The sequence below is a fragment of the Lepisosteus oculatus genome, chromosome 6 (genome assembly GCF_040954835.1).
Source record: "Lepisosteus oculatus isolate fLepOcu1 chromosome 6, fLepOcu1.hap2, whole genome shotgun sequence".
Taxonomy (NCBI): domain Eukaryota; kingdom Metazoa; phylum Chordata; class Actinopteri; order Semionotiformes; family Lepisosteidae; genus Lepisosteus; species Lepisosteus oculatus.
In genome coordinates, this window is record NC_090701.1 from 29,704,421 (window position 1) to 29,719,416 (window position 14,996).

General features: G+C 36.8%; 1 protein-coding gene across 5 annotated transcripts in view; it reads right to left on the reverse strand.

Moving 5' to 3' along the window:
- Positions 1-14,996, reverse strand: part of guk1a (guanylate kinase 1a) — a 30,268-nt gene that overhangs the window by 13,629 nt on the left and 1,643 nt on the right. Inside the window, exons 1-2 of one of the 5 annotated variants that reach the window (XM_015354156.2) lie at positions 14,646-14,884; positions 219-354 (exon numbers count right to left, since the gene is read on the reverse strand). The exons of 1 other annotated variant lie outside the window; for it this stretch is intronic. Coding sequence is in view for 2 of the 4 variants with exons in the window: in XM_015354153.2 (XP_015209639.1) it covers positions 14,646-14,679 (34 nt within the window). In the remaining 2 variants the exon portion in view is untranslated. Of the gene's footprint in view, positions 1-218; positions 355-3,477; positions 3,584-14,645; positions 14,885-14,996 lie in introns of those variants that run through there. 3 more of the 5 variants (XM_015354153.2, XM_015354157.2, XM_015354155.2) reach the window with 3 other exon arrangements.

A 14,996-nucleotide genomic window follows, 5' to 3' on the forward strand; every position in this document is an offset into this window, starting at 1 on the left:
AACTCTTCCAATTCAAGACTTTTGATTTCTATGATATTCCCATATCAATTAAAAGCATACGACAGAAACTAAAGTCAGCTACAAATATATCCAAAAAAAACAGCAAGATGGCTCTGCAATTTGCTCTTTATATTGCCTGGGTCACTTTAAAGCACTGCCTTTCAATAAATATTACTGGAATAATATATTTTTTTAAAAGAAATCAGGTGTGTCTTTACCTACAAATTAGCCTTGTAATTATTAGCTTTCCTTGAACAGGTACCACATTGGGGTTGAGAGGTCTGTTAAGTTGCTGCAAGAGACTGATCTGATTCCACAGCACTGAACTATGACCAGGATGTTGGCTATATATTCCTGCAATGGGAAAGATTAGCTCAGATAAGACAAGCATAGGTGGGGACAGAAGATGTGTTTTGGGTTTAGCTCAGAGTACATCTTAATAGTGTCACCTCAGGCCAGCGAAAGGATTAAACTGAGACTTGACCTAAAAGCAACTAAGAACATAAGAAAGGTTATAAATGAACAGTGGCCATTTGGCCCATATAGCTAATTTGTCCTTAGCTAAGATGTTATGCACCTTAAGAAACAAGATCTGTATGTCTGCTTATCTACCAATGAAAGGTTTATAAGATAAGACATAGCTTCAGACTTTTAATACTCTTCCACATCAACTCTAACAACATGTTTTAAATAAACATTTCCTTTGTTTTCCTGTTTTGAGTATTACATGTGGAAAATTTACAATTTTCTTTCTCCTCAGACAAAAGGGGAAACTTATTGATCAGAATGACTGAAAACGAGAGGAAAACAAACACTGAGCCCTTTGAAGTCTATCTCTCTACAGCAATATAGCTAGTACTGATTACACTGGGAACATAACCTACAGGTCACAAAATCCCTATTGGTTCCCCCTATGGAAAAGGACAATGCAGGGTGAGCAATGAAATCTTATTTGTACGTTTCTGGGATGTGGTACGAAACCTGAGAACCTGCCAAAAACCCAAATGATCACATTGTCTGTCTTATATGTCTGAATTACCCTGTTCGCACTGAAGCCACAGGAGCTGCAAGACGGCAATGCCACCATGCCTTAAGAAATGTACAGCAGCTGATTCATGAATTTAGCAGACCTACTTAACGGTATAGGACTGAGAACTTAGGAAGGCCATACTGTGCAAGCCTAAAGTGTCATGACCCAGAAATCCAATAATTCTATTCAATTAAATTCAAATCAAGCTTTATTGTCCCCTAGGGGAAATTTGTTTTACGGCACAGTCAAACACAACACAATGACAAAAACACATCATCGAAAGGGAAGAGAATACAGTAGTGTTACAGGAGAAAAGAAACAAGAGACAAGGTAGTTACTTTCCATTCTGAAAAGAGAAGAAAGAAAACGCAACGTTTTGGCCATGGAGCCTTCTTCAGGTGTGAGCTCACACCTGATGAAGGCTCCACAGCCAAAACGTTGCGTTTTCTTTCTTCTCTTTTCAGCATGGAATAAACCCATTACTTGTTTCTTTGCAGCCTACGCATGCTGACGCAGCTACCCACCTGAACAGTTACTTTGCATTGTTTAAGAGTGTAATTGCAGTGGGAATGAAAGATTTCCTGAGTCTGTTGGTTTTACACCTGGGGGCACAGAGGCATCTCCCAGAATAGAAGAGAAGTGTGAATTCACAATGGAGGGGGTGAGACACAGACTCCCTGATGCTTTTGGCCTTCTTAGTCACCCTCTGTTTGTAAAAGTTGATTTGATTAATCCTGATTATTTTGTCATTTATATTCACTAATTTACCAAGCCTATTACAATTACCGGTACTTATGTTGCCAAGCCAACAAGTGAAGCAGTATGTTAAGACACTTTCAATGATTTGTAGAAAAGTGTAAGGATAGTTTTATCTGCCTTAAAGTAGCTGTGTATTCTAAGAAAGAAGAGTCTCTGTTGACCTTTGACACATTTGTCCCATTTTAAGTTCTTGTCAATGACCAGTCCCAAATACTTAGTCTTTGACAATTTCAACAGGTTGACCATCAATTGTAGTGGGTGGAAGGGGTGTGGAACCAGTTCCTTTGTTTTTGAAAATTTGATAATACTACTGTGGTTTCTAAACTTAAAATGGTACAGTTGCAGATTTTTAAATGTGTTTACGGTCTTACATTATTAATATACATTTATGGGAACACTATACAGATTACATTATATAATGTTGAAATAAACTATTCAAAACAGATGGAGTAGAACGTAGCATGAGCTTCCTGCCGCCAGAAGGTGTGATGGCTAGGCAACAGAAGAACATCAATTTTCTATAATTATTTGACTCACCACAAAATAAAGCATATTAAAAAGGGAGTCACTTTTTAGGTTTTGATAAATGGGTCTATATGTAGATTTTTTTTTTTAAAAACTTGAAACTCAGTGTCTTTTTTTTTTACTTCCAGTAATATTCATACTTATTTTGAGATGACAATATTTTATTAAGTTAAACTGCACAAACATGCAGTACACAGACATTTACACAGAGTTTTATTATCCTTTCTGAGACATCTCAACATCTGGTCTTCAGATGTAACAGAATAAACTAGGAACAGCTAATGTATTAAAAACGCACATTCATTCTAACAAACCACAAATTACAGATGTAGCCACTAAGAAAAATTCAGTAAGGATGAAACATGGTTTTAAACGAGCTAAATTTAGAATTGTGAAACTCTAAACCTAAATAGAGCTTTGAATAACTTTGTTTTGTTTGCAAAATATTTTAAATAACACCAGCATTTTAAAGTTACAGAACTACAGAGGACTAATAACTAGAATCGCCTCAAATATACAACCTAACAAAAACTCATAAAGATTTACACACACAACAGTTCCTACTTTTCTTATTTTTAAAACTCATCGGCACAGATATCCGTCAAAAACAACTCTCTCACAACACAGTATGTATAATCAAAATGATATTTTAATCTAGAATCACAGAGGTATTAAAGCAGACCTTTCCTCAATTCACTTATGACAAACATGGCATGCTATGGCTATTTCAGAAGATAAACATCCTGGATCTTATCATTGTTGCAGACTATAAAGGATTACATTTCTAAAGACAGACATCATGCATAACGAGGACTAAACTCTCCCAGAAACAAGTACAAACACCTATGCATGTGTCATTAAACTGAAAGGAAAAGGAAAAATATTACCAGACTTTTAGAACAAAGACTAAGTGTTTAGTCTTTACCAAGTGTAGATGTTTCTGTACAAGGAAGTATCTAAATCCTACCTGGGAGACAACCAATTGTACTCTTGTGTACCTACAGTACATCAGAGCAACAGCCAAAGGCACTCACCCGCATTCTAACAAAGCACTGGACTCTACAATAACAATAGCAAGACGTATGTCATTGATGCAGGTAGTAACCTTTGTACTGGAATAGACACAGCTCTTTGTCTTCAAATACATCTCCTGTTTATCTTACCTTGGGTGTGGAATATCTGATTCTAAACACCAAGAGCGTTGTGTACAGTATGTGAGGAAGCAGCAGCTCTGAATGAATGCAAAGTCAGTGCGGAGGCAGACCTAGGGAGGGACGTAGGGGCGGCCTGCTGTCAGCACTGATTATCACTTCCCTTTTCAGCACAGCCAGTGGAAATCCAGCAGACCAGCCTTCTGCTAATCTGCATCTGCTGTGCACACATTTAACTCTGCATGTCTTCCCAGCACATTCTCCTCACACTATTCAGTTTACAAACACATGATAGATGACCAACTTTGTACCCGAAATCTATGCCATCTGTTGCTTAACAAAAGATTTTAAAGGAAGGCATTTTAAAATGGTTTCCTTTTAAATAAATAAGTGATCGCTCTGCTGGGATTAGAAGTCAGAGCTCTGAACTCCTGGCGAAAGGATTGAGGGTAGAAATCCCAGATGGGGCACTACAGCTGTTGTACCCCAGAATACGGTACTTTAGCTCAGCTTACTCCAGCAAACCCAATCATTTAAATGGGTAAATGAAATCTGTATGTAAGAAAGTAAAAACGTGTAACTTCATAATCTGTATTATATGCATTAAAGTATAAACTAATTTTAAACATTTCAAGTTAATGCTGCAGCATATAGGAAAGTAAATATTCCTGACATTTAGCTACAGTTCAGATTATTTTTAGATGATAATAAATTGTATCACTGATTAAAATTACTCTTTCTAGATCCATTGAGTGTCCTGAGATAGCTTTACTTATTACTTGCTTACTTCTATTTTGACTAATGTAGTAAGAAATTGTATATGGTGTTTCTCCTCTACAATCACAATTTTAAAGAATATAGGTCTATATATATAGTAGTAGTTTTAGTAATTGCATGTGTAGATATTGGGTTACAAAACCTGAAATAAAGGTTATTTCTCGCAGAGAGTAAAGTTTAGAGACATCTTAATTTACTCACAACAGCTTAAGCTTATGGCTTTGGACACTGGGCCTAAGACCATACATAACAGTGAATCCCATTAGACAAGTTATGCATATTAAGAGTCTGGTGCATATGTACAAACACAAGGCAGGGGCTTCTCAACTGAACTGTATCCTGCATCATATAAGGAAGACATTTAAAAGAGGTGAGGTGGACTAGAAATGACTCTTGGAATACACTGAAAGAATAAGTCAGCTTAGCCGATGGACAAAGATAACCCATTGTGCTTCAACCCTGTTAAACCCCTATGGCATTATATTATTTTAATCATCATTAGTTCCCTTTGATTTGTAATAGTGGCAAAATATTGGTAAAAGTAATGGCCAAAATAGCATCAAGACTCCTATCATTAATACTATTTAAAATGACAGACATGCCTGAATTAACCAATCTGTATAGAGCCCCAGGGGGCCTTTTTATTAATCAAGAGAGAAACAAAAAAACTTTGGGCTTTTCTGTTTGCTGAATAAGATATCATAGCTTAACAGAAAGAAGCACCAATTTACTGGTACATTTAGGAGGACTGTTTTATCTCAATGTGTCTAGTAATCAAAAATACGTTGTTCTACGAAATGAAAATGATTTAAGGTTAAGAAAAAATACTGAAGAGCTCTTTAAAGTGCTGAAACAGAGCTTTTTTTTGTTGCCTTCAGCAATCTGATTCTAGAAACTCCACACTTCAAAATGTGGATATTAATCTTGGTTATGTTGTCCAGCTCCTGCATATGCGATGCACTGTGCTTGCAAGGACTAAACAGAACTCAGGTGAGTCTAATACCTTCCTGATCTGTGAGGCCAAGTAAAACAAGAAACCAAAATCATCATTGACAATTTGCGTTTCCTCAAAATGGCTTAGAGATGTACTAAAGTGTAGCTAAACATTTGGGCTTCTTCTCCAAGATTCATTCTCAACCTGAAATTTGTTTAATAAAAACAGCTGTGGTTTAATAACATGTGATCTTGAGTATTTGTATTAAATATGGAAATAGCACTACATCTTTACTTCACTGTACCAATTTCAAATGTGGAAGTAGAGTGGTAATTTTCCCAAATGAAGTTAAGGCAGAAATTAGCATGCTTATCTTAAAGTCACTGCAATAAAAGCAACCTGATCAGAAAACTTTTATATTGTTTGAGTTAATGTTTCACTTATTTGCAAAATAACCAATAAAAGTGAGCTTAAATCAGCCAACTAGAACATGTAGATACAAGTCACCAATTAGTATTCCTCAGGGTCTGGAATCTTTTTGGAGAAAGCACAATGACATTCCAGAGAGCCCCAAACAGGTCAATCTGGCCCTGACTACAGGGTGTGGCCTGTTTAAGAGAATACTACATGTCACAGTTATTAAAGTTTTTAACAATGTTTAAGTAAATGATTCACATGAATGAAATGTGCAGAATGTACATTTTAAAACACAAAAAACGATGTTGTAGTCCACTCCTCCAGATTCATTACAATATTACTGCCTATACCTACTCCACCCAGTACCCCAAAAGGGAACACTCCACCCATCCAGAGTCCATATTCTTCTGACACTGGGAATTAGGGTTCTTTTGAAGAACAAACCACTAAATTAAGTAGCCTGAATAAAGGAATCAAAAGGTCTTTTGATCTTTCCCAGTATTCCTCAGAGTTCTAACTAAAATTTTCCTAGAGAAAACCACTGACCCAAGTTACCACAATTGTACATAATATTCTAACTGATGCTTTAAGGTATGTTGTGTTAAAATTTATAATATCCTTTGATTTAAGGGATGTATACGGCATACTCTGAACACATCCCTAACATTATGCCTCTGAATTTGTTTACATAGTCTGACCCACATAGATCCAAAGATTCTTGATTTGTTTTAAGTTCCAGAGGTTGAATACTCTTGGATATGTAGAACAACATATCCATTATTCAATCTTTCCTCTCTGTGAAACAGTGTATCCAGTAATGTTACTTACCTCTTCCTCATTATAGATTACCAAGGTTTCTGTGATTCCAGTAACATCATAATTTCCTGCTAATGTGGTAGCTATTATTTTATCCAGTTGGTTCCTGAAGGTCCTTGCACTTAGGTATAAGCACTTGATCATCTGATTGTTTGTTTGATTTTCTCTTCAACTTTGTTTCCTATGTAACTTGTTTTGCAATTAGCTTTGGATTCTTCTTCATTCCATTCTATTTTAAAAGTTTCTGAATTTCTATGTGGATTCTTGTGCCAAGATGACTGATGTCCATCTCATTTAAATGGAATTAGCCATGTCTGTGCAATATCAAATGCAAGCTATCTGAAGATATATCTTGTAATAAGCAGAGAACTGTCAGATCTTTTTTTGTTACGTAGAGGGTCCTGAGAAATACAATACAAAAAAGTAATTTTTCAACAATTTGTCTTGTCCTTAGCTGGCTTAAACAGTGTGCTATTTAAAAAATAAACAGCTACACAGTGCCCATAGAAAGTCTATACACTCTTGCCAAAATAGCATATTTAGTGGGACATCCGAAGAAGGCTCCACAGCTGAAACGTTGTGTTTCCTTTCTTCTCTTTTCAGCATGGAATAAACCTATTACTTGTTCCTTTGCAGCACATAACGATGAAGCTACCTATCTGAGCTAGTCATAACTAAGATGCTCTCCCTACACAGCAGAACATGCACTTGTCACCTTGTTGAATATTCCTGGAAATTCAATAAAAATGCCAACCTGCTGCCACTGTCAGGTTAAAATAATTATTTAAGTATTTTACACATTTCAACCTTCGCACAATACACAGCTGAACAAGTAATACAAGTCTATCTTCTCTACGCTGTTAGTAAAGCTTTCAAGAATGGAGGTCTTTATTTGTTTAGGAATTTTTTCTGTCAGATTTTTCCATTTGTGTCTGTTAAGAATGTTGCAGGATTTAGGTGTGTAAAATATTTGAAATAGCATGACAAAGCCTTTAAAATAACTAAACTAAAGTGTATCAAGAGCTGTTCCGCTCCACTAATTAAACTAGGCCCACATAGATCACTAAAACAGGTAGGTCTACAAGCTCCTGTAATTAATGTCATTCTGACCTGAGCCAGGCTGCGTGCTAAGCCATGGCTGACCTCATTTAAAAAGGAAAACAGACAACAGTCACCTTAAAGAATTAACCTGTCTGATGCACATCCTTAATTTAGAGTTCCAAAATGTGCAGAGAATAAGCAATTTGTGTAATATGTGCAATCCCTAAAGACCCTATAGTTTTTATTTTCTTAAACAGTTTGAATCTAAAATAGTGTATTTCAGGATCAGCTCTACATTTCATGTTGTTTCACCATATTGAACCTGATCTTAGGACAGTGCAAAAATACAGGATAGACAACACCAGCAAAATAAAAGTATCAATACAGGACAGTAAGAAAATGCAGTAATTAAAGTCTATCAGTAAGTAAAGATATGAAAAATAATCATTATGGTGTCAGATGTCAGCTGTCAGAAGCTGCATGTATACTAGGACTACCGGAAACCTAACAAGGATAAATGTTTGAATGGCCTATCCTTGTTTCTATGTTCTTATGCCCTTCTGTTCTATAAGAATCAATTGTAATTGACGTAAACACATGAACCAAATGTAATCTTGTTATCTGCTATTCAAACTTCTTAGAAGTTTGCTTTTTCATTATTCAAGTTTGTTGAAGATAAAAAAGTCTTAGCACAGTACAATTCTAAGTGTGGAGGCTTTCATTTACAAATTAATCTTCCTATGTGTCTCCAACCATTTCAACATCAAGCACTTGATAGTCACTCAATGTATTTTTTGTAGCCGAGATAACATTTTCCTTGTTAAAATTCATTTTAATGCCATCTCAAACCATCAATGACAACACTATAATAATAGACTCCATTTACCTTCATCAAACCTTTATCAGTAAGAGTGCATAGTAAATTTATCTATAAATATAGAGATCTTTTTTGACTGATTGGGTGCTCTTTTTAACATTACTTTCATTACAACTCTTTTGTTCTCCAAGAAGAATAAAACCTAAATCTTTCCTATGGTTCCTGCTTTGAGAAGAAACCGGGAACATGGAAGGATTCTAAAGCCCAGGATTAAGCTGATTGTACAGCAAGTGGAATAAAATAGCTCTTAAAGAAGATTAAAGACCTTATGCAATATAATACCCACATGATATTCTGAATCTAGATAAGATAATTTTATTGGCCATATACAATTTCCTGTATTAGGAATTCGTCTTTTCACATACCCCCATTTCTCTCCATGAGACACACAGACAAGGAGAGAAGCTTGGGGTCAGAGCGCAGGGTCGGTCATTTATATGGCACCCCTGGAGCAGTTGGGGTTAAGGGCCCTGCTCAGCAGTCCAGCAGAGTAGGATTCCTCTGCTGACCGCGGGATATGAACCTGCAACCTTCCAGCCACAGGCGCAGATCCTGTACCACAGGCGCAGATCCTTCATCAGTCATACTGTATGCTTTTTCATCTCTTTAGTCCTTTAAAAGGATGTGCTACATATCATTGGCACTTTTACATTTAACCAAGTGAAAATAGAGAAGGTAGGCAAATGTACACTAAAACACAAAAATAACTCAGTCCTTGTCAGAACAAAGGATAAATTTAAGCAACAAAATGATTTTGCCTCACCCCTAAACAATAGTTATAGTTTAGGCTATATCTTATAAACAATCACCATGCACCTACCACATGTTAATATTTCAATACTTTCATCTTTACAGTGTAATTAAACACAAGTTATACAAACTCAGAATAAAAAGTAAATCTTTTGATAATAGATGAGTGGAAAGGTAAAGGGTGGCTTATTCAAATCACCAGCCAAACCTGTTTAACAAGAAGTCCACTATACACTGTAAAACGGAGACTATAAAACACTCAGCATGTGCGCATGGGCAATTTTTTAAAAGCAGAAAAAACACATACATTTCCCCTTAAAGAGTAGCCTTGTATCTTAAATGATAACTTTTTTTTTGCTAGGTGTAATTTGTTATTTTTTAAATAGATGTACGGTGTACATAATAATAATAAAAATAATAATAAACTTTATTTTATATTGCGCCTTTAAAGGTGGCTTCTCAAAGCGCTTTACAGGCTGACAACAACAATAAACAAGAAGAATACACAAGATAAAACACAATTACAATATACAGAGGAGACCATGGATGGTGGTACTAAGAAAAGCAGAGGGGTGAAGAATGGAATCAGTTAAGTAAAGGCTTTTCTGAAGAAGAGGGTTTTGAGTCTGGATTTGAAGGAGTTTAGAGAAGGTGACTCTCTGATATCCTTGGGAAGAGAGTTCCAGAGATTGGGGGCATAACAGGAGAAGGGCCTGTCACCCATACAGTGTATACGGGCTTGGGGGACAGTAAGGAGAGCAGAATTAGAAGAGCGAAGGTTGCGAGGTGGGGAGTAGGGCGATAAAAGTTCAGAAATAAAAAAAAATTGTGTAGCTGCGCTGTGAAATGTTGGGAGGTCAACTGTGTTTTTCTAGCTAGAACTAGCCCTTGAACTAATCATGCACAGCAGATAGTATAGAAAAACTGTGTTCTCCTCAGCATAGGAAAAAAAATGTATCTCTTTGCATCTCACACAGCTGAAGTTAGATAGCTCCCCTTCATGGCTGATCTGAGATTAGAAGAATCTAACCAGGGCAACACCATACCCGACAACCCCTGCAAAGCAGAATAACAGAAAACACTGTCAGATATTCCACTGTTACATGGGTTTGATTTCATGTTGTCTATCCAGTGGGTCTGTACACTTCCTCCACAGTCTATGACATCCTTTTTCTGTAGAAATGCTTAGCTTGCCGAAGAGGAAAGAAAAGAAAGAAATGCAGCAGGAAAATTAATCATGGCAAAACTTCTCCCCTGAAATTCTGCAAAAGTGTTTGATTTATAAAAGCAAGCACTACGTTAAAAAAAAAAAAAAACATTTGATAACAAAATGCATTCTGTAGCCTTGCAGTAGGGAAAGATATTTCTCCGTCACATCCTGGTCTCACAGACAAAGAAAAAAAAAGTATCTGAGCATATTGTGAGACCAGGCAAATAAGATGAAAGCAGACTACTCACATGTTACAGAGCAGAATGCAAAAGTGCATGCCTTCCAAAATCATCTCAGTCAAACACCTTGCCCTGAGTGGAAAGACAAAGGTGACCTCCCCAACACCTGCAAGTGACAGTCCTATTCTCTCTGCACACCACACAAGCATTTCTTACGCAAATGAGAAATTTCTAATTGGAGCTGTCAAAATCAGAGCTGCGACAATTGAATGTAGCTGCCAATGCATTAACTCAAAAGCATTTGGGGCTTAATCTCTGCTTCAGGAGTCTTTACTATACTGTAGCAGCCTCTGCAAGCAAAGTCAAGTGGAAAGCACATTGCTGAATGGCTGTGATGTGACGTTGGAAACTTTGCAGTGTATTAATGTGAATCTAACAGAAGACTGATTATTGAAAGCTTTGTTGATTGGGTTATTACCTATACAAATCAGTAACTGATCATACAAACTGACAAACAGTGGTACCAATTTTAAATGAGATTATTAACTTGACTATATCAGTTAGGCTGTGTCTAGCCTCATTTACTTGAAAGCAAGCACTGCACTATTCTCACCGAGTATTATTAGTAAAAAAGTCAAAGTAGTCTGTAACAAAATCCATTATTTTCTGACTGCTTCTTCCAATTCAGGGTCATGGGGGAGCTGGAGCCTATTGTAACCATGTAGCTGCGTGTATTTGGTATTATTGCAAGTCCAAACTATATAGACTGGCATGGGGCTTGAGGTGTTGTTGTGTGAGTGTATTTCTGTTAGAAACTTGGAGGAAGAGAACAGTGAGGGTGCCAGGTAATGGGTGAGGGTGGAATGTGAGGTAGGGGAAACCATATTTTCTTTTGCATCTTATGTTCGGAAAGAAACCTGTAAGTTCACAAAAAATGCAAGTGTATTAAACTCACAGAGACTATCACTGAACACACCCACTAATCCCCACTTTGCCAAATTCTTTCTTTCTAATGGTGACCATTGAAAACTGCTTTGAACAGAGAAGACTACAGGAACCTGATTCAAGAGTTAAAAATCCTCAAACACATAGACATAGCCAACCTAGCACAAGTCTTGAGAATTAACCGGAGGATCAAAAAGGAATTGCATTTAAAACAGACAATATCAGGTGCCTCTTTACACATAGTGTTGTAGGAGTCTGGAACAAGATTCCCGGCCATGCTTTCAAAGCTGATGCCCTGGCTCCTTTCAAAAAATGATTGGATAGGATCATTGGATAACTTAGCTACTAGCTACCAGCACCCACTCAAGCTAGGTGGGCTAAATGATCTTTTTGTAAGCAGTGTATACCAGGTTTCAAAGGTAGCCTTCAAACCATTAATTTTTTTTAAAGTTCTGAAACAATTTATCTACAGTATAATCAATTAAACAGGTGTTGTGTTTATTTATGTAATTTACTGAGCACTTGTAACAAAGATCAGAACATCCTTAAGCCCTCAAGGACCAGAGTTTCCTTAACTGAAACATTCATCCATCCATTTTCTGGGAGGGAGGGAACCGGAAACTCACACGAACACAAAGTTTCCTCTCACACACTCCACACAGACAGCACCCCAGGTCTGGAACTGAACCCAGGGACCCAGTGCTGCGAGGCAGCAGTGCTAATCACTGTACCGCTGTGCTGCCCTGCATTGAATCATCATTTGCTTATTTGATTAAATGACCCTAATTTCTAAATAACTGGGGATTTCGGGCTGACCTACAAAATAACTGGACTTCTGGACTCTCTCGGAATCCCGTCGTGTGTTCTTAAAATAGCCGATGTAGTGGGACATTCTATTCATTAAATGCTACTGGACACAGTTAACATAAGTTAACAGAACAACTGAAGTGTACTTTGCAAATGATTGAGATGAGACACACTTAGCAAAATGCAGGATGTACCTAATATAGTAAAGACAATGAAACATGTTGTGAATTCAGAGGTAGCCCATCAGACGTGGCTCATTTAAAATTTTTAGAAGCCCAAACTATAGCAGAGTTTAAAAGGGAATATAAAGATAAGGTAAGCTAAATTTATAGGCTTAAATTACAATTTTAGCTAGACATTTGCTGTACTGGTACAAAGGTAAAAATGTAATATCATGGCAATATTATGGTAAGTTACATATGTTCCACAATGTCATACATTAGTAAAAGATCTAATTAGATTAGGGTCTAAAATGATGTACTGCAGACACTAATGCAGGGCTGGAATCAAAGAAAAGAACAAGACTCATGTAGAAGGAACAGTAAATTTACAGCATATTGCCATGTTGTTTTTCACACTAAATGAAACCAAATCAGAAACAGATCCAGTTCAGTTCAATTACTATGGTAAGCCCTCTCACAAAAGCACGAAAAACCAACCTGGGAGTGCAATTTTATTTTTCATCTTTGTAACAATTTCTGTATCATGATTTTTATACAGTATGTGAACAGGAATCTGAACTCTGCCTAGCAGCAGTTCATCTGGACACAAGGTCAGGATTTTTTCCTGTCATGAGTTTTTATACTCAATGAATTAAAAAAAGCTATTTCACAATTAGGTCAAACACCACGGGAAACAATTTAAATCATGACTTTACTATTAAATGCATGTGATCAATATTTCCCACTGACGGAGTTCATCATGTGTGATTCATTAAGAGCCACATGCTGTCTGCTGCTGAATAAATGATTTATATGTAAATGTTTTAAACAAAAAGGCTAAATGAATGACTGGACAAAATCATGGCAAAAACTGAAGTTTAAATATTGAGCAGTTTAAGTATATTAAGCTCTAAATGTACTGATCAGACCTCAAAGATAGTATAGCCTTAGAAAGAGTTCAAAGAGCAATAGAAAAATGACTGGTTTTAAGAGACAGTCAAAAGTAGACAGGATGAAGGAGCAAAATCTATTTAGTCTTTTGTTGAGAGATGATGAGAGGCGATTTGATCCTAGAATACAAAACCCTGTATAGATAGGTTCAACCTAGGGGACCATTTCACACAGAATAGTCTCCTCTCATGCATATGTTCTAAACAAAATTTACTACATGGGTGGCGAACAATGTTAGACTCGTATGTTCTTTGCATTGCACGCATTTTAAAAGTCAATCATGTGAAAAATAGTCCTGTTTAGACCTAAATTACTTATGATCATCTGGACCTGTAGATACTGTAGACGTCTGATAATAGTTCAATACATTGGACTTCCACCAATCACAGTAAGAGGTTCAGAACATAAAATTCAGACAATCCCGGACTACATAAAGTCTTCTGTGTAGCTTTAGGATCTTAATAATAATAATAATAATAATTGCTTACACTTATATAGTGCCTCTCTGGACACTCCACTCAAAGCGCTTTACGGGTAATGGGGCTCCCCTCCACCACCACCAATGTGCAGCCCCACCTGGATCTTGGTTACTATTTCTTAATTTTTTTCCACAAGGATTTCTTCTTGGGGCTCAAAGAATGATCACGCGGAGATCATAAGCATTAAAATGGCATTCACCGTTTCCTCCACTCTTGTTTTTTGTTTGACTAATTCACGCCTAGGTGTGGCGCTGACTAGGTACATTATCCTTATCAGGAAGCTGTGGGAAAGCTCAAATCCTGTATCAGTCACAGCTGATATAAAGGAAGAAAAGTAAACTTTGCGTTATCTTGCCTTAGTTGTGATCCTGCAAAGCACAGAATTCATGAAATCTCAAGAGAAAGTCAAACAACCAGCTGGACGTACAAACCTGTAACAAAAAGGCCATTTATTACAGTTAACCCTATAAGTAACAAAACACTTACATGCGACCATCAATGAAACTGTAGTCAATACGGGGGGAGAGATAATAGGAAACGGGAACAACAGAGTAAGAGAAACTTCACCGGGCGCAACGTGCCTTTTGAATAACATCCCATTTAGTACACTTACACATACACAACTCTAGTTTAATTAACTCTCAGCAAACCGAAAACAAAAACTAACTATAGCGTTTTACGCTAGGGTATACACTACCTTGTTAATCTCAAAATATTGAAAACGAAGAGCTCTAAAAGACAACGCAAAAGCCTTTTGCATCCTCAAATGCAGCGTGGTACTGTACGACATTGAATAATGAAAGGCAAGTCTTCTTTCATAAACGTTTCGAGCCTACCTGAAAGAAGTCTGGAGAAAATCTTCTGATACATGTGAGATAGATGTAACACAAGAGCTCAAGACTATTTTCCCCACCTCTCCTTCCCCTTTCCGCAATTGTAGTATTCTCGCATGAGCTCCATTAAATTACGATGCTGTACTTCGACGTCATCACAGTGAGACAAAGACAGTGTGTTGCTGTGGTTACTCGTCGCGTCTACGCGTCTTAAAGTTATAAATCCTACTGTAGCACTTGAATATCAAACTATTTCGTAAGCCTAGAAAAGAAACACCGTTAAAATAAATATAATAGAAATTAAGACGTGTCTGTAATGTATGCGTTACAACAACCATATAATATATAAATCGA